Source organism: Rhinopithecus roxellana, chromosome 5 (genome assembly GCF_007565055.1).
Source record: "Rhinopithecus roxellana isolate Shanxi Qingling chromosome 5, ASM756505v1, whole genome shotgun sequence".
NCBI classification, from domain to species: Eukaryota; Metazoa; Chordata; class Mammalia; order Primates; family Cercopithecidae; genus Rhinopithecus; species Rhinopithecus roxellana.
This window is the reverse complement of record NC_044553.1, coordinates 164,044,721-164,071,870: the sequence shown is the minus strand read 5'-3', so window position 1 is coordinate 164,071,870 and position 27,150 is coordinate 164,044,721. Positions and strand designations below refer to the sequence as shown.

The 27,150-nt window shown below is 54.6% G+C and overlaps 1 protein-coding gene across 5 annotated transcripts in view; it reads right to left on the bottom strand.

Moving 5' to 3' along the window:
- PACS2 (phosphofurin acidic cluster sorting protein 2) overlaps positions 1-27,150 on the bottom strand; it is an 81,615-nt gene that overhangs the window by 30,622 nt on the left and 23,843 nt on the right. For 4 of the 5 annotated variants that reach the window (XR_004057289.1, XM_030930446.1, XM_030930445.1 and 1 more), the window contains exons 2-4: positions 14,914-15,001; positions 11,935-12,024; positions 9,476-9,601 (exon numbers count right to left, since the gene is read on the bottom strand). Coding sequence is in view for 4 of the 5 variants with exons in the window: in XM_030930446.1 (XP_030786306.1) it covers positions 9,476-9,601; positions 11,935-12,024; positions 14,914-15,001 (304 nt within the window). In the remaining variant the exon portion in view is untranslated. Of the gene's footprint in view, positions 1-9,475; positions 9,602-11,934; positions 12,025-14,913; positions 15,002-16,963; positions 17,708-27,150 lie in introns of those variants that run through there. The other variant, XM_030930448.1, reaches the window with a different exon arrangement.

Sequence of the window (27,150 nt, the reverse complement as noted above, 5' to 3'; positions counted from 1 at the left end):
TCCTGGCAAGGGGCCAACCACCCCTGAGCTTGGCACTCCCCAGGGCTGCTGCTGGCTGGCAGGCAGGTCACTGTCCTGGACTGTGGTCATTCCCACTCCTGCCCCTGCTGACCCTGAGACCACCCTCCTGGGTTAGTCCAGCAGATGCTCTTTGGATGCTCAGTGATCCTCAGCAAAGGGCTGGAGCTGCCTCACCAAGGAGGGTGGCCCCAGGGCCCAGCTCCCTCTGCCCCTGACCCTGACAGGCTGCTCCCTCTTCCATTTTCAAATAGATTTGAGTGACATGGAAAATTGAGGCCGGGCACAATGGCTCATACCTGTCATCCTAGCACTTTGGGAGGTCTAGGCAGGTGGATGGCTTGAGCTCAGGAGTTTGAGACCAGCCTGGGCAACATGGCGAAACTGTCTCTACCAAAAACTATAAAAAATTAGTCGGGCATGGTGGCGCGCACCTGCAGTCCCAGCTACTGGGGGACTGAGGTGGGAGGATTGCTTGGGCCCAGGGGCTTGAGGCTGCAGTGAGCCAAGATCACACCACTGCACTCCAGCCTGGGTGACAAAGACCCTGTCTCAAAAAAAAAGAGAAAGAAAGAAAATTGCTCAGGACGTCACACTTAATTGTACAAATAGTATAATACAAATTTTGCGAAAACAAATAGTCATGCACCACGTAATGACAGAGGTATGTCCTGAGACATGCATGGTGAGGAGACCTCATCATCTTGCCAACATCACAGCATGCAAACCTGGGTGGTGCCGCCCACCACGCGCCCAGGCTGCAGCCCTCACTCCACTGTGCTCTGCCGTACTGCGCTTTGCAGATCTTTTGTTTCTCACAGTGAAGGCTTTTGGCAACCCCGCACCAAGCAAGTCTAACGGCGCCACTTTTCCAACCGCAAGCGCTCACTTTGTGTCTGTGTCACATTTTGGTAATTCTCCCACTATTTCAAAACTTTCACTATTATTAAATCTGTATGGTGATCTGTGATCCGTGAGCTACGGTGTGACTGCTGCGATTGCTTTGGGGCACCACGAACATCACCCATGTGAGACGGGGAACTGAATCAGTGGATGTGGAATCAGTGCATTCTGGCTGCTCAGCCCACCGGCCATCCCCCGTGTCTCTGTCTCTCCTCGGGCCTCTCTCTTCCAAGACACAACAATACGGAAATTAGGCTAATTACTAACTCTACAATGGCCCCTAAGTGTTCAAGTGAAAGGAAGGGTTGCACATCCCTTTCAATGAGAACCTAGAAATGACTGAGTTTAGTGAGGAAGTCATGTCAGAGGCCAGATGGTGAAGGTGAGGCCTCTTATACTAAATCACCAAGCAGTGAATGCAAAGAGAAAGTTCCTGAGGGAAGGAAAAGTGCAGCTCCAGTGAACACAGGAGTGAGAATCAGCAAAGCAGCAGTCTCAGTGCTGATGTGGACAGAGTGAGTGGCCGGGATGGAAGATGGAACCAGACAACACTCCCTTAAGCCAAAGCCTCATCTGGAGCAAGGCCCTGACTCCCTTCACCTCTATGAAGGCTGAGAGGTGAGGAGTGTGCAGAAGAAGATTGGAGCTGGCAGAAGTTGGTTCATGAGGTTTTAGGAAAGCAGCCGTCTCTGTAACATAGAAATGCAACGTGAAGCAGCAAGTGCTGATGGAAAAGCTGCAGCGAGTTCTCCAGAAGATCCAGCTCAGATCATTGACAAAGGTGGCTACACTAAACAACAGATTTTCAACGTAGAAGACACAGCCTTCCATCGGAAAAAGGTACCATCTAGGACTTTCATAGCTAGAGAGGAGAAGTTGATTAGCCACCACACCCGGCCCATTCTTTTTTTTGAGACGGATTCTCACTCTTGTTGCCCAGGCTGGAGTGCAATGGCACGATCTCGGCTCACCGCAACCTCTGCCTCCTGGGTTCAAGTGATTCTCCCGCCTCAGCCTCCTGAGTAGCTAGAATTACAGGCATACACCACCATGCCCAGCTAATTTCGTGTTTTTAGTAGAGACGGGGTTTCTCCATGTTGGTCAGGCTGGTCTCGAGCTCCTGACCTTAGGTGATCCGCCCACCTCAGCCTCCCAAAGTGCTAAGATTACAGGTGTGAGCCATCACACCCAGCCCACTAATTTTTTTAATGTTTTGAGACAGAGTCTCACTCTTATTGCCCAGGCTGGAATGCATTAGTGTAATCTCAGCTCACTGTAACCTCCGCCTCCTGGGTTCAACCTATTCTCCTGCCTCAGCCTCCTGAGTAGCTGGGATTACAGGCGCCCACCACCATGCCTGGCTAATTTTTGTATTTTTAGTAGAGACAGGGTTTCACCATGTTGGCCAGGCTGGTCTCGAACTCCTGACCTCAGGTGATCCACCCGCCTTGGCCTCCCAAATGATGGCATTACAGGCGTGAGCCACTGTACCCAGCCTTTTGTGTGTGTGTGTGTGTGTGTGTGTTTAGCAGAGACAGCGTTTCACCATATTGGCCAGGCTGGTTTAGAACTCCTGACCTCAAACGATCTGCCCACCTTGGCCTCCCAAAGTGCTGTGATTACAGGCGTGAAGCACGGTGCCTGGCCTGGATTCACCATTCCTGATGCCATGAAGAACATTTGTGATTCATGGGAAGAGGCTGAGATATCAACATTGACAGGAATTTGGGAGAAGAGGATTCCAACTCTCTCATGGATGGCTTTGAGGGGTTCAAGGCTTCAGTGTAGGAAGGAACTACACATGTGACGGAAATAGCAAGAGAACTGGAATTCGAAGCAGAGCCTGAGGATGTGACTGAATTGCTGCAGTCTCACGAAGAAACTTCAGCTGATAAGAAGCAGCTTCTTACGGATGAGCAAGGAAAGTGCTTTATTATTATTTTTTTAATTTATTTTTTTTGAGACGGAGTCTCGCTCTGTCACCCAGACTGAAGTACAGTGGCGCGATCTCAGCTCACTGCAAGCTCCGCCTCCTGGGCTCACGCCATTCTCCTGCCTCAGCCTCCCGAATAGCTGGGACTACAGGCACCCGCCACCACGCCCGGCTAATTTTTGTATTTTTAGTAGAGACTGGGGTTTCACCATGTTAGCCAGGATGGTCTCGATCTCCTGACCTTGTGATCCACCCGCCTCGGCCTCCCCAAGCGCTGGGATTACAGGTGTGAGCTACTGCGCCCGGCCAAAAGTGGTTTCTTTCTTTTTTTTTTTTTTTTTTTTTGAGATGGAGTCTCGCTCTGTCGCCCAGGCTGGAGTGCAGTGGCCGGATCTCAGGTCACTGCAAGCTCCACCTCCTGGGTTTACGCCATTCTCCTGCCTCAGCCTCCCAAGTAGCTGGGACTACAGGCGCCCGCCACCTCGCCCGGCTAGTTTTCTGTATTTTTAGTAGAGACGGGGTTTCACTGTGTTAGCCAGGATGGTCTCGATCTCCTGACCTCATGATCCGCCCACCTCGGCCTTCCAAAGAGTTGGGATTACAGGCTTGAGCCACTGCGCCCAGCCGTCAAAAGTGGTTTCTTGAGATGGAACCTGCTTCCTGGTGAGGATGCTGTGAACACTGTGGAATGGCAACACAGGACTTAGAAGATTCCATCAACTGGGTTAGAAAAGCAGCAACAGGGTTTGAGAGGACTGACTCCTATTCTGAAATAATGGTGGGTAAAATGGCACTGAACAGCACCGCATGCTACAGAGAAATATTTTGTGAAAAGAAGAGTCAAATGATGCAGGAAACTTCTTTGTTGTCTTGTTTAAGAAACTGCCACAGGTACCCCAGCCTTCAGCAACCAACACCCTGATAGGTCAGCAGCCATCCACACTGAGGAAGACCCCCACCAGCCAAAGGGTTACAACTCCCTGAAGGGTCAGATGATTGTCAGCTTTTCTTTTCTTTTCTTTTGAGATGGAGTCTCACTCTGTCACCCAGGCTGGAGTGCAGAGGCATGATCTCGGCTCACTGCAACCTCTGCCTCCCGGGTTAAAGTGATTCTCCTGTCTCAGTATCCCTAGTAGCTGGGATTACAGGCGTGAGCCACGATGCCTGACTAATTTTTTTTTTTTTTTTTTTTTTTTTTTTGAGACGGAGTCTCGCTCTGTGGCCCGGGCTGGAGTGCAGTGGCCTGATCTCAGCTCACTGCAAGCTCCGCCTCCAGGGTTCACGCCATTCTCCTGCCTTAGCCTCCCAAGTAGCTGGGACTACAGGCGCCCACCACCTTGTCTGGCTAGTTTTTTGTATTTTTTAGTAGAGACGGGGTTTCACCATGTTAGCCAGGATGGTCTCGATCTCCTGACCTCGTGATCCGCCCGCCTCGGCCTCCCAAAGTGCTGGGATCACAGGCTTGAGCCACCGCGCCCGGCCTGTATTTTTAGTAGAGACAACGTTTCACCATATTGGCCAAACCAGTTTTGAACTCCTGACCTCAGGTGATCTGCCCGCCTTGGCCCCCAAAGTGCTGGGATTACAGGCATGAGCCGCCACGCCCGGCTTTAGCAATATTTTAAAATCAATGTGTATGTATATTTTTTGACACAATGCTATTATACACTTAACAGACTACAGTACCATGTAAACATAACTTTTTTTTTTTTTTGAGACGGAGTCTCGCTCTGTCGCCCAGGCTAGAATGCAGTGGCGCGATCTCCACTAACTGCAAGCTCCGCCGCCTCCCAGGTTAATGCCATTCTCCCGCCTCAGCCTCCCTAGAAGCTGGGACTACAGGCGCCTGCCACCACACCCGGCTAGTTTTTTTGTATTTTCAGTAGAGACGGGGTTTCACTATGTTCGCCAGGATGGTCTCGATCTTCTGACCTCGTGATCTGCCCGCCTCGGCCTCCCAAAGTGCAGGGATTACAGGCGTGAGCTACCACACCCAGCCTAACATAACTTTTATATGCACTGAAAAACCACAAAATGCGTGTGACTCGCTTTATTTCAATATTCTTTTTTTACAGGGGTGGCCTAGAACTGAACACACAATATCTTCAAGGTCGGCCTGTACGAGAGACAGACTCCCGGCTCCTAGGCCACAATCCTGTAAAGCATGTGGCTGTACTGAAAACTGCAGGCAATTGTTACACTCGGTAGGGATTTACGTGTCTAAACACATTCAAACACAGAAAAAGTAGGCTGGGCATGGTGGCTCATGCTTGAAATACCACCACTTTGGGAGTCCCAGATGGGCAGAACACTTGAGGTCAGGAGTTCAAGACCAGCCTGGATAATGTGGTGAAAACTGTCTCTACTAAAAACACAAAAATTAGCTGAGTGTGGTGACGAGCACCTGTAATCCCAACCACTCGGGAGGCTGAGGCAGAAGCATCACTTGAACCCAGGAGGTGGACGTTGCAGTGAGCCGAGATCGTGCCACTGCCCTATAGCGTAGTGACAAAGTGAGACTATGTCACGAAAAAATTTAAAAACAAAAAACAAAAAAGCACAGTAAAGGCCGGGCGCGGTGGCTCAAGCCTGTAATCCCAGCACTTTGGGAGGCCGAGACGGGCGGATCACGAGGTCAGGAGATCGAGACCATCCTGGCTAACACAGTGAAACCCCATCTCTACTAAAAATACAAAAAACTAGCCGGGCGAGGTGGCGGGCGCCTGTAGTCCCAGCTACTTGGGAGGCTGAGGCAGGAGAATGGCGTAAACCCAGGAGGCGGAGCTGGCAATAAGCTGAGATCCGGCCACTGCACTCCAGCCTGGGTGACAGAGTGAGACTCCATCTCAAAAAAAAAAAAAAATAGCACAGTAAAAATAAAGCATAAAAGATATAAAGTGGTGCCTATGAACAGGGCACTGATGACCGCAGAGCCTGTGGGGCTGGAGGTCGCTCCGGACGAGCTGGTGGGTGAGTGAGTGACGCGAAGGCCTGGGACATCGCCATGCACTACTGTGTAGGGGTGGGCGTGCGTGTGGCCAGGCCCAGGACACTTGAGCCACACTGAATTCATATAGTGATAATGTAACTGTGCTATGGTGTTATGATGGCTACCACGTCATCAGGAGATAGGAAGTGTCCAGTGCCATCGTATTCTCACAGGGCCACCATGGAGCCATCGTATTCTCATGGGGCCCCCATGGACGCACAGCCTATGCCTGACTGGGCTGTCATCAGCAGCCTGTGGCCGTGCAGACATTCATAGAGAAACTGAAGGGGATCCAGCATGCAAACAGTCAGGGTGACGCTCCATTCTATCCTTACCCTGAGGTCTTCCTGTGTCCCACTGTGAGCTGCCTGTCCCTCACAGGTGCCCTTGGGCTGGACCTGGCCCAAGTGGCACGTGCAGCTTGTGGCGAGGCCATGAGAGGGAGCCCAGCTGTGCAAAGAAGCATGGCTGCTCCCTCAGCCACCATCGCACTCCCAGGTCACCCCTATGCCTGGTCATGGGTCTGTCAACCTTCCTGTCTTGTCAAGGAGTCCACAGGCCCCAGCCTCAGACAATGGCCACCAGCTAGCATGCCTGCATCCCCCAGGCTGGGGCCTCGGCGTGGTCTGGCCACATGCACGCCCACCCCTACACACTCCCTCTATGGGTGCTGGGGTGAGTGCCGAGAGCCACACCATAGGAGAAGCCCCACGTCTGTCCCCATCGCACGCCTGCCTCTGCAGAGCTGCCTCTGAGAGGGACCGCCCGTAGTCAGCTCAACCTTCCTGAGAGGTGGCAGGCAGAGGCGTGTGCCAAGCAGGCCCTGGGGCTGTGGTCACTCCTGATGGTCTCAGCCAGAACTGCTGGTCAGCCTGCAGACCTAAGCCGCCCCACGCTGGTGTTTAGTTCATGGCACCTGTGAGGCCCGGTCCCTACCCTGGGCCACCTTGGATTCCACTTCCTCAGCCTCAGAGTGAGGGCTGGACAGGCCAGGGCTCTGGGCTCAACTCACTCAAAACGAGCACACGGTGAGGGCAGGGATATGATGTGGCAGGGCCCAGGCTGCTCCCAGTCCCTCCTGCCCCGAGTGTGCACCCATTTGAAGGGAGGTGACACCTGTGCCCCCACGGCCATCGCCTTCTGCTCTCCCCACAGCCCGGAGGCCCTGGGCAGGTGCCCCCCGCATCCTCTCCCACCACACTCTCAGCCCTGGCCTCGAGTCCACCCAATGGCCCACCTCACCCCATACTGTGCCCTCAAGGACCCTTCCCTCCAGCCGAGCACTACTCTCAAATGCATGGCGCCAGCCTCACCAACACCCCACTCTCACAACAGTCCCTATGGCAGCACCCATGCCTTCACCCCCGCCTCAGTCGTGCAGTCTCGGAGCCACCAAGCCCCCATGGCACAGCTGCCTGAGCCCACCTGGTGAGAGCCCCCACCTCCGCCACCTGCGTCCTCTGTGCCCACGGGGCTGTCCTGCCTCCGCAACCTCCCGCGCTCACACTCTCAACAAGCCAGCAACGCTCACAGGTGGGAGCCAGCCCCAAAGGCGGCAGGACACAGTGAGCCCATGAGCCGCCCTGGTGCTCGGGGACACATGGGAGGGCCCAACTAGGTTCTGGGGCCAGGCCGCCAGTGGAAGGTGGAAGGACGCCCTGAGGACCTGGAGGAGCTGGTGGAGGGGAGAGCGAGGAGCAGGCAGACGACTTCGGCTTTGGAAGCCACAGGTGCAGGGCGAGGGAGCCTTGGGGTGGGGCCACAGGCTCAGGGGCAGGGCACTGGGACTACATCCAGGGGTGGGGCTTTTCTTCCAAGAGTGAAGAACAAGCAGCAGGCGATGTGGCTGGTGTGGCCTGGGGTGGGGGAAGGTTGCTCCAGCCTCTCCCCAGGGATCAGCAGGGGGACAGCCCAAGGCTGGGAGAGCAGGCGAGGGAGGGGCCTGGGAGCAGAGGCTAGCGTTCAGGGCAAGGACGCCCAACACAGAAGCGCCAGCGCTGAGAGGGGTGCCAGCGCGGAGAAGGGCAGGGAGGAGTGGCCTGGGGCACTGCGGTGCAGGCAGGGCTGGCAGCCCAGGAGCCTCAGCACTGAGAGATGTGGGCGGAGCAGCCTGGGGGCGGGAGTTCACAGGGACTGGCAGGGATCCGCAGGACATCACCTGCATGGCTAATGGGAAACAGAGCCTGCATGACCTCCCCATGGTGCCCGGACCCTCCTGCTCCACAGGAAGCATGCGGCAGCTCCCAGGAGGCTCTCAGGGCCCAGAGAGCATCCTTGAGCCACCTGTTCACCCATCGCTGAGCCTGCAGGAGGGAGGCTGGGATGACAGGCAGCTCCAGGCCACCAGAGGGGTCCCAGGGCCCTGGGAAATGCAGCCTGGAGGCCTGGTCCACCCATGCCATCCGTGGTTTGCCAAAGGAACCCGGAAGCCTGCAAGGCTTGTCTGAGGCCATGTGGCGGCACAGAGAAGTGAGGCCTTGGGACGCCACTGCTGCTTCCTGTACCGTCCACGCTCCCATCTCCCGGGGCAGTGGGGAGGGCTGAGCCCAGAGTGACGCTTGGCGCTTGTCCTGGATGCGTAAGAGGGGGTGTGTGATGAGCCGGGGGACCTAGCACTTGACCTGGGAGACAGGAGGCCTGCAGGCTCCAGGGGGGTGTGGGGGAACCAGCTACAAGTGGGCACCCCCACTGTCCTAGCCCCAAGCCCCAGGAGCAGGGGGACCCAGCGGGACGAAGAGGGGCTGGGGGGCTCTGGCAGCTCCGGCTCCCAATGAGGGGCTGCCCTGGCTGACCTTCCCGGGCCCCAGGCAGGCAGCGACACATGCCCTAAGCACCACTCACGCCGCAGCCCCTTGACCCCTGGACACAGGCCCACGGTGGGGAAAGTTCTGAAGCCAAAGAGACAAACGGGTCTGGGGCCCTGGGCTGCCCCTTCTCCCAGAGCCAATCTCGCAGCCCCAAAAGGGTCCATGAGAAAGTCCGAGGCCTCAGCCTGGGGTGTCTCCTCCCACGCCCCCACACCCACCACGGCCTCCTCGGAACGCTGGGTCCTCTGGAACAAGGTGGGCTGCTGCTTGGCTGCTTCTTTTCCTTTTGAGGTACTTCCCCTTCCTTCCCCTCAAGGGAACTCCAGCCACCCCCTCTGACCTCTGGGTGTTGCCCCCGCCCTGCTCAGGTATGGTCGGTAGCCCCTGCATGGAGCTGACGCCTGTCCTGCTCCTCCTGCTCAGCCAATCCTGGGCCAGAGCACGTGCTGAGCAGGACATGGACATGAACCCATCACAGGAGGCACCCGCAGTGCGGGGACGGCGGCGATTCCTCCACGGAAAGGACTCCAGAGCAGCCCGACCCAAAACCCAGCCTCCCCTGAAGGGCAGGACAGGCTCATTAGAGGGGAGTGCACAGGGCTGAAGGCATGTGGGGAGCCACGCTGGGTGGCAAGGGAAGGTCAGAGAGGAAGCACCACCTGGGGCCATACCCCGCCCTTATGGCGGAGCCCAGCCGCCAGGCTCCGCTCATCATTTTCATGGGATCCCTGGACATCTGGACCCGGGAGAGACATCTTCCACGGGCAAATGCTCTGGCGCCCAGGTGGCCAGCCTGACGCAGGCCACGCCAGTCGGCGCACTCACCTCAGCCATGCTGATGGAGCCCACGGCCAGTGTCTTGTAGCCCAGGATGGTTCTGTTCTTATAGCGCTTTCTGCGCTGCAGCATGATCTGAAGCTTGTTGCCTTCCCTCTTCAAGAAGTGAGGATACTGTGGGCACAAGTGTGAGTGGCAGCTGAGGGTGTACCGGGGCCCCAGGCAGCATCACGGCCTCTGATGGCCCGGTCACTCTGCAGCCTGCAGCCAGGCCAACCTGCTGCTCACGCAGTCAGAAGGGCACCCACAGACGGGCCCCCAAGTTCACTCCAGGGGCACGCTGGTCCCCAGGGCCCTTCCTTTGCCCAACACAACTGAGAGTGAGCCAGTCGCTAGGGCTCAGGCCCCAAGGGCCCCACTCCACGCTAACGGTCTCGGCGGGCGGACGAGGACTATGTGCTGCAGGGTCCGGGATAGCTGAGCGCGCCTGCGGACAGTCGGCAACAGCACGGCGGCTCACGTGCCTGAGGCCATCAGCAAGGTGTGACCCAGGATGCTTTAACGCAAGGGGCACACAGGGTGGGGAGGGCTCTCCCTCCAAGGCCCCCTGTGCACCCAACTTGCCTGCATGTCTCACCACAGGCTCCCTGTACAGCAGGGCTCCAGCAAGCTGATGTTCACAAGTATCTCTTAGATACAGATAAAAATCAGTTTAAATACTTCGGGGAAGATGAGGCTGTTCACCACTCTAACTGCAGTGGCGCTGACATGTCCGTGCACACCTGTCAAAACCCACTGAACCACGCACTTAAAAAAGGAGCACTCGGCCGGGCGTGGTGGCTCACACCTGTAATCTCAGCACTTGGGAGGCCAAGCCAGGTGGATCACCTAAGGTAGGGAGTTCAAGACCACCCTAGCCAACATGGTGAAACCCCATCTCTACAAAAATACAAACATTAGCTGGGCATGGTGGCAGGCACCTGTAATCCCAACTGCTCAGGAGGCTGAGGCAGGAGAATCACTTGAACCCGGGAGGTGGAGGTTACAGTGAGCCGAAATCACACCACTGCACTCCAGCCTGGGCGACAGAGTGAGACTCTGTCTCAAAAAAAAAAAAAAAAAAAAACCATCATACACTCTGGAAATGGAAATTATCCTTCCATAAGCCCGACTCCTCAAAACAGAAAAAAAACTCAACTCCAAAACTCAACTGCAACACCCCAGCTGCTGTGTAACCAGCTGGGGGCTTCAGAACTAGGTCCAAGCCCAGCAGGTCCCTACGAAGCCCCAGCCCAGCTCACACACTTACACTGAGAAAAGAGGGCTTCTAATGAATTTGGAATGAATGGACATGCATACGCTATTAATCTTAAAGCAAGTATATTAAGCCAGAAGAAAATACACCTGCAAAACTCACACAATATCAATCTCCTAACAACGAAGCAAAGAGATAACAAAGGTAGGGCGTGTGGTCATCCCGGCCAACCTGGGGCTGCTCTGGGCCGGCCCTCCAGCCAACACCCTGGACAGTCCAGGGGAGGCTTCTCTGCTCCATTCCAGGGTGGGTCTCGGAGGCACCCAGAGCCAGGCAACACTGAGTGGACAGGCCCTGTTAACTGCTGGGCGCAGCCAGAGACTCCAGGGGCTCTGAACTTCAATACTGAGGTTCCACATATTTTCCCTACCTTTTTAAATGGAAGAGCAAAAGAGCCTGGACTCGATAAGTGGTTTTTTCCCCCCCCATTATTACATTCTCTTTCTTCTTCTTCTTCTTTTTTTTTTCTTTCTGAGATGGAGTCTCACTCTGTCCCCCAGGCTGGAGTGCTATGGCATGATCTTGGCTCGCTGCAACCGACCTCGACCTCCTGGGTTCAAGTGATTCTCCTGACACCTGCCTCGGCCTCCCAAAGTGCTGGGATTACAGGCGTGAGCCACCACACCCGGCCTACATTCTCTTCATCGTAGATAAGGAATGAAAAACTAGGCCGGGTGTGGTGGCTCACACCTGTAATCCCAGCACTTTGGGAGGCCGAGGCAGGTAGGAGTTCGAGACCAGCCTTGCTGACATGGTGAAACCCTGTTTCAACTAAAGATACAAAAATTAGCCAGGCGTGGTGGCGAGTGCCTGTAATCCCAGATGCTCCGGAGCCTGAGGCAGGAGAATCGCTTGAACCTGGGAGGTGGAGGTTGCGGTGAGTTGAGATTGCACCAGCCTGGGTGACAAGGAGAGACTCCATCTCAAAAAAACAAACAGACAGACAAAAAGAAAAGAAAAGAAAAACTCAACCTAATAAACCAAAGCAAATTTTCTAATCATTTAAGAATAAACCATAATCAACAGAAGATCTGCGGTAACACAGGACACTGGTGGCAATTATGAGACAAATGCTCTCACCCTAGCAGACAGTGACGAGGGGGGCCCGTCACCCCAGGGGACGGTGACAAGGGGGGCCCATCACCCCAGGGGACAGTGATGAGGGTGTCCTCGCCACTGGTGAAAGACTCACCTGCAGGGAGAAGGTCAGGGCCAGGTCTGTCTCCACTTGTCCACTGGGGGGCAGCACAATCTCATGGGACCGCAGGATCCGTTTGGAGCCCTGTGATTAAGCAAGACCCGTTCTAGTTCAAAGGACTGCATCTCAGAAGGACACAAGGCAAAGATGCCATGACTCCTGCACCTAAAACTGGCAGGATTGCAGTCCTGCAGTCTGGGGGTAGTAGGCACAGGCTGGGATAATTCTCAGAGGTGCCCCGGCATCTTTCCCAAGAAGCTTAAAAACATCGAGAGCCTTTGGCCCACAGGTTCCACCTCCAGGAACCTGCCCTAAGACATGAGACAGAAGCCAGGAGTGGTTCCTGCTAAAGTTAACACGATCACAAAACAGATTCCACGATCAGATGCAGCAGCACCTGACTGCGCTGCCCAAGTCTGCCTGGCAGAACAAATCTGGGAGGCACCAAGCCTCTTCTGGTTTTGGTTTTGAGAGACAGGTCTCGCTGTGTTGCTCAGGCTGGACTTGAGCTCCTGGGCTCAAGCAATCCTCCTGCCTCAGCCTCCTAAGTAGCTCAGCCTACAGGCGTGTGCCCCCATGCTTCGCTTAAAGCATTTTTTTATTTTTCATTTTTTTTGAGACAGGGTCTCACTCTGTCACCCAGGCTGTAGTGCAGTGGCTCGGTCTCAACTCACTACAGCCTTGACCTCCCAGGCTCAGGCAATCCTCCAGCCTCAGCCTTCCTAGTACCTGGGACTACAGGCATGACCACCACACACACACACACAAAAATACAATAATTTTGGTATTTTGTTAAGAGACAAGGATTAGTCATGCTGCCCAGACTGGTCTCCAACTCCTGAGCTCAAGCAATCCACCCTCCTCGGCCTCTCAAAGTGCTGGGATTACAGGCATGAGCCACTGTGCCTAGCCTAAAGCATTTTCTTTTTCTTTTTTTTTTTTTTTGAGACGGAGTCTTGCTCTGCCACCCAGGCTGGAGTGCAGTGGCCGGATCTCAGCTCACTGCAAGCTCCGCCTCCCGGGTTTACGCCATTCTCCTGCCTCAGCCTCCCGAGTAGCTGGGACTACAGGCACCCGCCTCGTCGCCCGGCTAGTTTTTTTTGTATTTTTAGTAGAGACGGGGTTTCACCATATTAGCCAGGATGGTCTCGATCTCCTGACCTCGTGATCCGCCCGTCTCGGCCTCCCAAAGTGCTGGGAAGACAGGCGTGAGCCACCGCGCCCGGCCTGAAGCATTTTCTAAAAAGAAGAATGATCAGGGCTGACTGGTCCTCTCCGAGAATAAAATATACAGAGATACGATACTTAAAATATGGAGAAGCTGTCACAAAAAGGAGAGTAGTAGAAGCCTAGATGTAGGTGCAGGAAATGCATGATCACCTGAAAACAGTTTATACCCAGTGATCACGCTTCAGGCCAGCAGGAGACATCATACACACCTATGCTAAATGGATAACGAGTCATTTGGATGAAAGACAACAGGACCCCAACAGCAAACTTTATATCCAAATAGATTCCTAATGGATTGAACGTGCTTATTGCACTGTTGTTTTACATGGGACCATCCCGACAAGGATGAGCTCAGGGACCTCGTGCTCCGAGAAACAAGCAGCCACTGTGGGGTCCCAGGCACGAGGCTCCCAGAGGCCGGCGCGCAGGCCACAGTGGATGAGAGGTGCCAGGCGGCTGGAGGGCGGGAGGTCCAGGACAGACAATGGGAGCCCGGGGACAGCCCAGGTTCAGGGTGGGAGCAGCGGGCCCTCAGGACAGGTGCGGGTGGCCCGCATGGCCATATTCGGGCTCCATGAGACGCCCGTCAGGAGCTCTGGTCCTACCCTTGCGCTGGGGCCTCGGGTGCAGTGCGGCAAGAGGCAGCGCGGCTCTCCTCGGCCAGCCTCCTGTCCCCTCTCCTCGCCCCAGGTGCCCCTGCGTTGTGGTCTGGGCTCTCCCTGCTCTTCCCCTTGACCCTTCAGAGATGTTCCCCCGCAAATGTGCTCTGCATCGGGTCCCTCTTAGCAGCCCCCCTCAGAGGAACTGCAGGGACCCAGCTGTGTCAGGAAAAGGAAAGTGCGTGCCGCCAGCCGGGGAGGCGAAGGTGCCCACCAGAGAAGGCTGAGGGGCAGGTGGGGCCGCAGAACCAGGCTCCCCCCACAGGGGCCTGGGTGGAGAGGATACCCCAAGAGAAGCGGGCGAGGATCTGGGGGAGATCAAGGGAGGCCAAGGGCCACGTGGCTGCTGAGCTGGGGTGGGCAGGGAGGGCATGGGCAGCCAGTCCATGGGGTACACAGAGGGGCTAGAGAGGTGGGGCTCTGAGGGGCCCTGGGGCCAAGCTCTCAGTCAGGACACAGGCTGGGGCAGGACCAGAGACAGGCAGAGGGAGGAATGGGGCCAAGGAATAGGGTCAGTGTGGGGTAGGGCCCCATGCCAGAGGTTAGAGGTCTATCCTAAGGAAGAGGCGGGCCCTGGGCCAGGCATGGGGAAGATGCCAGCACGGCCCCTGTGCAACAGCTACTTGTTCAAAGCCTTCGAGAGGTCACAGGACCCACTAGGGTCAGGAGAGAGGCCCTGGCACCTGGGGCTGGGAGTTCTGGCTAGGCCCTCACCTCCCAGAGTGCCCTCCACCCCACAGAAAGTGGGCAGGAAGTGGGTGCTGAGTGCAGCAGGGAAGCCCTGGCTCCAGGTGCTTGGGGCCCGTCCATCACTGTGAGGTGACCCGAGGGCACCTCTGCCCTGGGAAGGCTCCATGCATGTGACCTCCGCATCCCAGAAGGCTGGGTCTGCCTCCCTTGTGCGGGACGGGACTGGACCCAGGAGCATCCTGTCATTCCCAGGCCCCCTGCCTCCCGGAGATGGCATGGGCTGCCCGCTGTTTTGGCACAGGGCCCCACGCTGGTGCACTGCCTGACTCGTCTCCCAGGCACATGGAAAGCCTACACAGCACCCAGCCACGGCCAGGGGCACAAGGGGCCTCACCTGCATCTTGACAGCGATCACCACGGAGATCAGCTCCTTCTCCAGCTCCTTGAAGACCACCAGCTTCTTCAGAGTCAGGCTGCACAACCTGCAAGGCAACGCACAGCTCAGCCTCAGGGCTCCGTCCTCTCCTCAGAACATGACCCTGCGCCGTCCCAACACTGCGTCACCCTGGGAGTCTGCACCCCGGGGTACAGGGCAGGGTATGACTGCCTGGGCGGCCCCAGGACCTCACAGGGCTCCCTATGACTGCCTGGACGGCCCCAGGATGTCACGGGGCTCCAAGACATCACTCCGGCTGTCCCTGCACATGGCAGGTGCCCCTCAGCATCCACTGGCTGCCGGGCCAGAGGTCTCATCTCCTGAAGGCCCCTGAGGGTTAGCCTCCCTCCCATGGAACTCACTCAGTGTGGGCCTGTGGCCAGGCAAGTAGGAGGGATGATGGGCCACAAAGAGAAGATCTGAGAGTCCTGAGCCAGCTCCCAGCTGTGAGAGCACAGGCCTTCCCTCTCCCACGGCCCCAGGCCCAGCCTCCCCCAGTCCTGCCCACCCCAGGCCCCCCTGCCCATGGCTGGGATACGCTTTCCCCAACCTTCCTTCTGTTCATTTCACCTCCGCCATTCTGTCCTGAGGCCACAGGAGTCCTGGAGACGCCAGGGACAGTCTGAAGGACACACCCACAGTGACCAGGGCTCTGTCCCTGGGGAGTGGAAGGGTGTAGACCCAACCCTCCACTCTGCCTAGTGGTGCCCCGTGTGAACACGCATCTCCCCAGGGCATCTGCTGTACACACGCCAGGGCCCCAAATCCATCCAGTGAAGATGCCCAAACCAGCCCCCACCGCCTGAAGGTGTGTGGGTACAACGCCCGCACTGGCAAGCTTTCCAGAAACTTTGGCACAGCTGTCTTTGAAGCTTGGCTCATTTTTCTTCTTGCTCAGGACAGTGGAAGGGTGAAGGCACCACCGTCCAGGCAGGGATGGCACTGCCTGCCCCACCTGGCTTCAGGCTCCAAGACCAACAAGTTCTGAGTGGCTGTGTCTGTGCTGAGGACACTTTCCCTTGGGGAAGTCTGGACTTGTGGCACCCACCTCCTGGGCTGGTGCTTGGCCCTCAAAGTATGAATGTAAAACACCAGAACAGGCACCGGACACAGCTAGGCCACGGAACGCAGCACCCACAGTGGCTGCCACGTGCTTCTGTCTCCACTCCTGGGCATTGGGTGTGGACATGGCGGTGGGAAGGCAGGCCCTTCCGGCACACATCCCTGCACCCAGCAGCGGGAGCACTGGCTGGATACAACCTGTGTATGACTGCCTGGGCGGCCCCAGGACGTCATGGGGCTTCCTGAGCACCTGTCAACCCATTTGTAAAATGGAGACCACGGAGACGCCACTCCCATCCTGGATGCTCAGGTGATGATGGCGATACCGTCTACACTCCACTGAGCTGAGAGAAATCAAGGGGCAGACACCAGAGCTCCCTGGGTGGGACGCGCCTGACTCGACAGCAGGGCAGCAGGTGGCAGGTGCAACGGGGACAGCGGACGGTGGGCAGTAGGGGAGCCGTGCAGGCGGGGGTGGGGAAGACATGCGGGCAGGCGGTCGGGGAGCCGTGCAGGGGGTGGAGGAGCCGTGCAGGTGGTGGGGGAGCTGTGCAGGCGGGGGTGGGGAAGACATGCGGGCAGGCGGTGGGGGAGCTGTGCAGGTGGTGGGGGAGCTGTGCAGGCGGTGGGGGAGCCGTGCAGGCGATGGGGGAACCGTGCAGGCGGGGGTGGGGAAGACATGCGGGCAGGCGGTGGGGAGCAGCGGTGCAGGCAGGGGTAAGGGAGCCGTGCAGGCAGGGCCACGGGGTGCTCTCTGCAGACAGAGCTGCAGACGCGAGCAGGGCCTGACGGCCACCAAAGTCACCAGCCGGGCTGTGTGATCCTGCATGGGACCAAGTCATGCACAGGGTGGCCTGTTCCAAACAAGATCGGGTCAGTGTAGCTCACAGAGCACAGGACTGACCCAGAAACGAGTCTGCTTTCCAACACCAGGAGACGGACCTACCCAGGTCAGATGTTTTATTTTTCTGAGTCCCAAGTCAGATGATTTTAAGTCCAGCTTTTTAGGTAAGCAGGCATGGAGCTTAAACGATGCGCGTGACGAGCCTGTCTACTACAGACATCGCTGTCAGAGTCCTTCCAGTCATTTTCGAGCTGCGGTCAGACCGTCCACTGTCGCCCATCAGTGTCTGTGTGCACAAGGTGTACTCCGAGGCCACCGGTGAGCTTTGAAGTCATTCTCATACTCAGTATATCATAAAATAAGTCAGGCATTAAGTCAGTCTCCTAGGACTTGGCAGAAGCACTGAACGGCCTGGCCTGAGGGGGCACTCCTCCAGCAGGGACCCTCGCCCTGGCTCCACCCCACCCCACTGGGGCTGCCCAGATTCCCATAGACTCTCTCTTACTGAACAAAATGCAAGAGGAAAAAAGATAGAGGAGACAGACAAAGCGAGAGGTGACATGAACCAAGACAGACCATATGCTGGGTCACACCACAAATCCTTCACAAACACAAAAGAACTGATATCATACAAAGAACACGTTCTCTGACCAAAATGGCATTAGACAAGCAATCTATCACAGAAAGATGGTGGGGAAATTCACAACTGCTTGGGAAACTAACAAACATGGCCCTCAATAACCTATGGATCAAAGGAAGTCTCAAAGGAAATCAGAGAACACTCTGAATGGCACAGAAATGAAAACGTAGCATGTCACATATGCCAGGTGCAGCTAAAGCAGTGCTGAAATGAGAATTTATAGCATTAAGTGCTTATGTCAGAAAAGAAAACAGATTCAAATACACAATCTAAAGATTCCTTTTTTTTTTTTTTTTCTGAGATGGAGTCTCGCTCTGTCGCCCAGGCTGGAGTGCAATGGCGCGATCTCGGCTCACTGCAAGCTCTGCCTCCTGGGTTCACGCCATTCTCCTGCCTCAGCCTCCTGAGTAGCTGGGACCACAGGCGCCCACCACCACGCCTGGCTAATTTTTTGTATTTTTAGTAGAGACGGGGTTTCACCATGTTAGCCAGGGTGGTCTCGATCTCCTGACCTTGTGATCCACCCGCCTCGGCCTCCCAAAGTGCTGGGATTACAGGCGTGAGCCACCATGCCCAGCCAGATTCCATCTGTTTTGAGATGGAGTCTCGCTGTGTCTCCATCTCCAGGCTGGAGTGCAGTGGCACGATCTCGGCTCACTGCAACCTCCACCTCCCAGGTTCAAGCGATTACAGGCGTGTACTACCATGCCCAGCTAATTTTTTATATTTTTGGTAGAGACAGGATTTCACCATGTTGGCCAGGCTGGTCTCGAACTCCTGACCTCAGGTGATCCACCCACCTCAGCCTCCCAAAGTGCTGGGATTACTGGGCCACTGCGCCCAGCCCTAAATTTCCATCTTAAGAAACTAGAAGAGCATATTAAACCCCAAGTAAGCAAAAGGAAGGACATTAAAATGATAAAGAGGAACAACTAAACTGAAAATAGATAAACAATTAATAAAACCAAATGCTAGTTCTTTGGGAAGATGAATAAAATTCGTAATACCTCGGCCGGGTGCGGTGGCTCAAGCCTGTAATCCCAGCACTTTAGGAGGCCGAGACGGGCGGATCACGAGGTCAGGAGATCGAGACCATCCTGGCTAACATGGTGAAACCCCTTCTCTACTAAAAAAGACAAAAAACTAGCCGGGCGAGGTGGCGGGCGCCTGTAGTCCCAGCTACTCAGGAGGCTGAGGCAGGAGAATGGCGTAAACCCGGGAGGCGGAGCTTGCAGTGAGCTGAGATCCGGCCACTGCACTCCAGCCTGGGTGACAGAGCGAGACTCCGTCTCAAAAAAAAAAAAAAAAAAAAAAAAAAAAAAATCATAATACCTCTCTACCCAAACAAAGAAGAAAGTAGACAAAAGTTGCCATTATCAGAAGTACAAGAAGGAGGCCGGGCGCGGTGGCTCAAGCCTGTAATCCCAGCACTTTGGGAGGCCGAGACGGGCGGATCACGAGGTCAGGAGATCGAGACCATCCTGGCTAACACGGTGAAACCCCGTCTCTACTAAAAATACAAAAACTAGCCGGGCGAGGTGGCGGGCGCCTGTAGTCCCAGCTACTCGGGAGGCTGAGGCAGGAGAATGGCGTAAACCCGGGAGGCGGAGCTTGCAGTGAGCTGAGATCTGGCCATTGCACTCCAGTCCGGGCGACAGAGCGAGACTCCGCCTCAAAAAAAAAAAAAAAAAAAAAAAAAAAAAAAGAAGTACAAGAAGGAAAGAACAATAGACCTTACAGACTACTGGAAAATACTATGAACCACTTCACGAATAAAAATTTGACTACTTTGATAAAATGTACCGATTTTCGTTAATTTTCATTTCCCTAGAAAGCCACAAACTACTAAAACTCACCATGATGAAACAGATAGCTGGTATACTCCTATACCTATTAAATAAATTGAATTAATAGTTTGAAAATTTCTGGGCTGGGCGCAGTGGCTCATACCTGTAATCCCAGCACTTTAGGAGGCCAAGGTGGGCGGATCACTTGAGGTCGGGAGTTCGAGACCAGCCTGGTCAACATGGTGAAACCCCGTCTCTACTAAAAATACAAAATTAGACAGGCATGGTGGCGCATGCCTGTAATTCCAGCTACTCAGGAGGCTGAGGCAGGAGAATCGCTTGAACCGGGGAGGCAGAGGTTGCAGTGAGCCGAGATTGTACCACTGCACTCCACTTTGGGAGACAGAGTGAGACTGTGTCTCAAAAACAAATTAATTAATTAATAATTAATTAAATCTTCCAAAAAAAAAAAAAAAACCTCCAGGCAAATTCAACCGTATATTAAAAGCAGAGGCAGGGCAGGGTGGCTCATGCCTGTAATCCCAGCACTTTGGGAAGCTGAGGTGGGTGGATCACTTGAGCCCAGGAGTTTGAGATCAGCCAGGGTACACAGGGAGACCCTGTCTTTACACAAAATACAAAAATTAGCCAAGTACGGCAGCACACATCTGCAGTCTCAGCTGCAGGTTGCCCAGGCCTGGTCTCGAACTCCTGGCCTCGAGTGATCCGCCTACCTCGGCCTCCCAAAGTGCTGGGATTACAGGTATGAGCCACCATGCCCGGCTGCAGATCACATATTTGACACAAATTTTATCCAGAATATGTAAATATATGAACTCTCAGAACTCAACAATATGAAAACAAACAACCTAATAAAAAGTAAGAAAATTAGTGGGCGTGGTGGCGGGCGCCTGTAATCCCAGCTACTCCAGAGGCTGAGGCAGGGGAATTGCTTGAACCAGGGAGGTAAAGGTTGCAGTGAGCTGAGGTTGCGCCACTGCACTCCAGCCTGGTTGACAGAGCAAGACTCCACCTCATAAAAAAAAAAAAAAAGTGGCCGGGCACAGTGGCTCAAGCCTGTAATCCCAGCACTTTGGGAGGCCAAGACGGGTGGATCATGAGGTCAGGAGATCAAGACCATCCTGGCTAACACGGTGAAACCCCGTCTCTACTAAAAAATACAAAAAACTAGCCGGGCGAGGTGGCGGCGCCTGTAGTCCCAGCTACTCGGGGGCTGAGGCAGGAGAATGGCGTGAACCCGGGAGGCGGAGCTTGCAGTGAGCTGAGATCCGGCCACTGCACTCCAGCCTGGGCGACAGAGCGAGACTCCGTCTCAAAAAAAAAAAAAAAAAAAAAAAAGTAAGCAAAATATTTGAACAGACGTTTCACCAGAAAAGATACATTGATAGCAAATGAACACATGAAAAGATGCTTAAAACTATTAGTTATTACAGAAATGCAAATTAAAACCAAAGGAGATACCAACTACACCTATTAGAATGGCTTAAAACACACAAAAAATAAAAAAAGCTAATACCAAGTGCTGGTGAGGAGGCAAAACCACGGGGACTTCCACACACTCCGAACGCGCAGCACGCCACATGGCAGTCACTACAAAGCCGTTTGGCAGCTTCTTACAAAGTTAAATATACAGGACCCGGCAATCCTACCCCTTGGAACTGGGCCAAGGGAAATAAAAGCATGTGTCCCTACAAAGATCTGTAATGCAGAGATCTCTAACAGCAGTTCTATTCATAACTGCCACCCACTGCAAACCCAGATGTCCTTCATGCAGAGACAAGGACATTTTGGCACACCGTGCAATGGAATACGACTCAGCAACAGCTAGGAATGGATCATTGACACACAACAGGATGGATCTCAAAGGCATCGTGCTGAGTGAGAGACGCCCGTGTCGAGAGGTCACACACCATTTTTGTCCATCTCTATGGCACTCTGGAAAGGCAGAGCTGGAGAGACAAGGCCAGGTCAGTAGGGCGGGTGGCTGCTGGGCACTGGGTGGCTGCTGAGGACTGTTTTGGGTGGACTGCCCAGTGTTCTGTGCCGGGTTGTGTGGTGGATGTTAAGCTCAGAGCTGCATACCGAAAAAAGGCGCGAGAGGTGAACCTTTACCATAACAATAATGTCTTTTTTTTTTTTTTTTTTTTAGACAGAGTCTTGCTCTGTTTTGTGCAGTGGTGCGATCTTGGCTCACTGTAGCCTCTGCCTCCCGGGTTCAAGCAATTCACCTACCTCAGCCTTCTGAGTAGCTGGGACTACAGGCGTGCACCACCACGCCCAGCTAATTTTTTGTATTTTTACTAGAGACGGGGTTTCACCATGTCGGCCAGGCTGGTTTTGAACTCCTGATCTCAAGTGATCTACCCACCTCGGCCTCCCAAAGTGCTAGGATTCCAGGCATAAGCCACTGCACCTGGTCTACCAGATGATACTTTCAAAGTTTTTGTTTTATTAAAGACTGCCACAAGACACATATCAACCAATTGCAAACAAGAAGCTCTACTGTGGCTGGGCACAATCACACATGTAATCCCAGTACTTTCGGAGGCCAAGGCAGGTAGATCACTTGAGGCCAGGAGTTCGAGACCAGCCTGGCCAACATGGCAAAACCCTGTCTCTACAAAAAAATACAAAAATTAGCTGGATGTGGTGGGGTGCACCTGCAGTCCCCCCACCTGCAGGAGGCTGAGGTGGGAGGATCACCTGAGCCCAGGAGTTGGAGGCTGCAGTGAGCTGTGATCGCACCACTGCACTCCAGCCTGGGTGACAGAGGATGCTGTCACACACACACACACATACACACACACACAGAGGCAGCAGCCTGGATCCTCCTGTGGGTGAACTAATTGTAAACAAACAAACAAACAAATCCATGAGAGGCATTTGGGGGTAGTGGGCAGGGTACTGCAAGACTTCCCTTCCTCACCACTCAGGCTTCCACATTTTTGTCTAGAAGCTCACATTCCTTACATTTGGTTGACCAGTGCTCACCATCCACGCAGCACAGCCCAGTGCCCCCTCCCCCAAGATTCCTGTCACAAAAACAGCAGGCTATGGCTCCCCATCCCTAGGGAGGGGCTCTCTCTGCACACTTGGAAGGAGAAAGTCGCAGTTCATGGTCCTGCAGTAGACAGATCCTGCTCAAGGGGGACGTGGTTGCCCCTCTCAGGCCTGTCTCTGCTGTCACTACACACAGCTACAGCCACCGTGCAAACACTGAAAGAATAAAAAGCTCCAGGCCGGGCGCGGTGGCTCACGCCTGTAATCCCGGCACTTTGGGAGGCCGAGACGGGCGGATCACGAGGTCAGGAGATCGAGACCATCCTGGCTAACATGGTGAAACCTCGTCTCTACTAAAAAAATACAAAAAAAAAAAACTAGCCGGGCGAGGTGGCGGGCGCCTGTAGTCCCAGCTACTCGGGAGGCTGAGGCAGGAGAATGGCGTAAACCCGGGAGGCGGAGCTTGCAGTGAGCTGAGATCCGGCCACTGCACTCCAGCCCGGGCGACAGAGCGAGACTCTGTCTCAAAAAAAAAAAAAAAAAAAAAAGAATAAAAAGCTCCAGCCTGGGCAACACGGCAAGACTCTGTCTCTAAAACATAAATAAATAAAATAAGGAATAAAAAGAATCATTTGCATTCAGAAACTGTGCAGATAAACAAAACATGTTATTGGCTGTTGGTTCTGAGAGTGAGGCCTAAAGGTTTGCCTAGGCCAGGTGCACCACACTTGGCCCTGAGAAAATCATAACAAAGACACCAGAAACCCTACAGAGGACGATTCATCACCAGCCTGCCACTGTGTTCAGGACACCTTGCAGCTGTAATAGATTCAACAGCAACGAAAGAAGAGCAAAGCGTATTTTAAAAACAACTCAATATAAAATAAAATCACAGTGCCAGCTGGAAACTCAATGCTCACATCCGGGACAGCTTTTGAATACCCACAGTGTTATCTCTTTCCTCTTTTACTGTGTCTGCTCGAAATAGGAGAAGAAAAGAGCCAAATGAATCTGAACCCTAGAGAAGAGGCTTCGGTTGTTTTCTGACAGAGAGAAGCGAGAGGCATACAGGAAAAGTTCAGATACACAAAACCTACAGGACTCCAACAAGAATGAGCAAATGTTCTCCACACTTGGAATCTGTTTAAAGAAATAAAGGGACCCGACCACAGAAATGCACTGTGTGCTCTCCAAGCCAGCCCTGTTTCTTCCCCTCTGCAGGCACTGCAGGCCTCAGAAGCGTTGTGTCTTTATGCGTGGGCGAGACGGCCAGCCGTCTCCAAGCTCCGTTCTCCAGCCCCCTGCCCCTTGGTAGCGAGCCTCCCCACGCTAGCTGGGTGACGGCTGCCCGGCCAGAGAGAAGGCAAGGGTGCTGAGCAAGCAGCCCCGCCACAGGCCCTGAGCAGAGGCAGCAGGCTCACCCCGGCAGTAGGCTCTGCCCACTCCTTTCACCCTGGCTGCAAGGGCAGATCCCAGGCAGCCACCACGGACCCAGAGGCAGAAGCCAAGCCAAGGACAGATGTCCCTGGCCAGCCCTGGACCACGGACACCTGCGCCACTCCACAGGCAGCAGGAAGCACCACCAGCCCAGCCAGCCCTTCATTCCTGGCTCTGGTGCAGAAAAGTCACCTGTGGTCTAGACTAGAGGTCCCTAACCCCTGGGATGGGTTCCTGGCCTGTCAGGAACTGGCTGCACAGCAGGAGATAAGCACTGGGGAGCGAGCATCCCCACCTGAGCTCCGCCTCCTGTCAGGTCAGTGGGGCATCAGGTGTCACAGGAGAACCCTGCTGTAACTGTACATGAGAGGGATCTAGGCTGCACGCTCCTATGAGAATCCGATGCCTGATGACTGGCGGTGGGACTGTTTCACTGGAAACCATTCCCATCACCGTCTGTGGAAAAACTCTTCCACAAAACTGGTTCCTGGTGGCAAAAATGGGGACTGCTGCTTTAACTCATCCCACTCCCCACTTTGTTCCTTCCTCTTTTTCACGAGATTATTCATCCATTTGGAGTTGCTGTGTGTGTGTTGTGAGTGATTGCATTTTGTTTCCTACATGAATGTTCAATTATCACCAAACCATTTACCTAAACGCATATCCTTTTCTCACGGATGAATGAGGCCATTTCTGAAGCACACTATGATCGTGTGTTTCTGCTGGTACATTCCATAGTCATTGTTTACACTTCTGCCAATTCCATATTGTTTTAACTAGTATAACTAATTTAAATAAATTTGTATCTGCTAAGGGTAATACTCCTTCTTAGCCAGATGCAGTGGCTCACACTTGTAATCTCAACACTTTGGGAGGCCAAGACGGGTGGATCACCTGAGCCCAGGAGTTCAAGACCAGCCTGGGCAACATGGTGAAACCCCATCTCTACAAAAAATACAAAAATTGGCTGGATGTGGTGGCTCATGCCTGTAATCCTGGGACTCTGGGAGGCTGACGTGGGCGGATCACCTGAGGTCAGGAGTTCGAAACCAGCCTGGCCTACATGGCGAAACCCCTCTCTACTAAAATTACAAAAATTAGCCTGGCGTGTTTGCTACTTTACTAAGCTTTTCCAACCAGCTTCCGGCTTTTGTTCATATTCAGTTAAGACTTGTTCTTTGTCATCTCCATTCCTTTTTTTTTTTTTTTTAATAGAGACAGAATCTTGCTCTGTCACCCAGGCTAGAGGTGCAATCACAGCTCACTGCAGCCTTGAACCCCTGTGCTCAGGAGATCCTCTCCCTTAGGCCTCCCAAAGTGCTAGGATTACAGGCATGAGCCACCACACCTGGCCCTGCTGGTCTGCTCTTCTTCTTCTTCTTTTTTTTCTTTGGAGATGGAGTTTTGCTCTTGTCGCCCAGGCTGGAGTGCAGTGGCATGATCCTGGCTCACTACAACCTCTGCCTCCCGGGTTCAAGTCATTCTTCTGCCTCAGCCTCCCAAGTAGCTAGGACTACAGGTTCACACCACCACACCCAGCTAATTTTTGTATTTTCAATAGAGATAGGGTTTTCCCATGTTGGCCAGGCTGGTCTCAAACTCCTGACCTCAAGTGGTCCCCCAACCTTGGCCTCCCACAGTGCTAGGGTTACAAGCATGAGCCACCACACCCAGCCCTGCTGGTCTTTTCGAAGCACCTATCTCTGTGAGTGGCAGTGGAATAGCGTCCCCCACTTTCCATCTTTGACAGCATTCAATTAGCTATAGGAACCACCATAAACATCAAGGGGCCAAAGTGACAGCCACGGGTCCCCAGGAACTTGCAGAGCAGGGGCTGAGGAGCACCTCTGAAGTCAGCCTGGGTTGGTCAACGAAGTCACAGAGGTGCCCTCGGCCCAGATGCCTGGATACCTGCAGTCAGCTGAAGGCAGGAGTGGGCACCTCTGGTTGTGGGGCCAGGCTCAGAGGAGAGCAGCTGGGCGGGTGGAAGGAGGGGAGAGAGTAGGAAGACAGGGAGGCAGGAGGGAGGAAGAAGAGCGGGGAGATGGCACAATGAAGCCGGGGAATTCCAAGGGCCTTCAACAGACACCAGGACCTCTGCTGGCTCGCCACTCTAGAGCTGTTCTTTCCTGGCGGATGCCTGGGGACCCAGTGGCATGGGGCACTGCTAGGCCTGGGCACCTGAGGTCAGGGGACAGTCATGCAGGAGGTCACAGGCACATGGTCACGGTCAGGGTGGATGGACACCTGGCCCTGGGGCAGATGACCTGAGAATGGGAGGTGAGGGTGGGCAGGGCCCTCCCTCCAGGGTCACTCTGAAAACCCAGCAAGGGTCACACTGGCCCTGGAGGACCCAGAATCCTGCAGAGCCCCCAGGGGCCTGGGGTGAGCGAGCTGTGGCAGGTCAATAGGTCAGGGGAGGTCAAGGGACACGGTGGGAAAGGAAAGACAGCAGAGCAGAAGCACCCCTGGGAATGCCCCGCCCTGCCCCCTCGGCAGGGACTTCCGGGAGAAGGCAGGCACCACATCCCAGCACCCCAGTTTTTATGAGTTACAGAACAAGTGACATTTCAGGAAGGTCAGAGAAACCTGACTCAGCAGAAAGTGCCCCATGTGCGTGCCCTGCAAGGCATTTCCATGTCAGCTGGACGGAGAGCAGCCCACAGCAGGCAGAAGCGGAGGCTGGAAGTCCTCCACAGGTCACTCCCCCTCCTCCTCCTCCAGGAAACCGGGGTCAGCGCCAGGCCCCAGTCCAAGAACAGACCCCTCAGCCACCAGCCTCAGACGGGGGCAGGGCAGGCCCTCCGTGGGTGAGGAGGCCAGAGACAGCGCAGCCCGGCAGTATGTTCTCTGGGAGACTGAAACCCCCACCCACCCACTCCTGTGTGTGATGCAAACCAGAGACTGGAGGTGGCTCTGCTGCGCCTGGGGGTGCACATGTGGGGGCTGAGGTAGGCACCCGCGTCCCTATGTCCCAACGGAGCAAGGGTGGGTACCCCTTCAAACCACTGACTTCTGGAAGCCTGAGCTAGGACTCTGCATCAGGCTCCCCAGTTTTGTTCAGAGGCACAGAGACCCTCGCCCAGGGGTGGGACAGGCTCTCAGGGCAGGTCTGGAGAGGTTCGCATCTCAGGGGCTCGGGGCGTCCTGGGATTTGGAGACCACTTCCCATTTTGAACAGAAATCCAAAAGGCGAGAGAGGCCTGAGCTCCTCCCAGGGTTGCTACCCAAGCCCAGGTAGGCATAGCAACGGGCTCAGCCAGCCCCAACTCTGGAGGTGAACACTGGTGCACCCCCTGGCTTTGGGATTTAACTGTTTTTTTCTAGTAGGAAGGTAAATGGTGACAGCCTTATTTTGGAGAACAGCTTGACGATGTCTATTTCTCTTTTTTATTGTGGTAAAT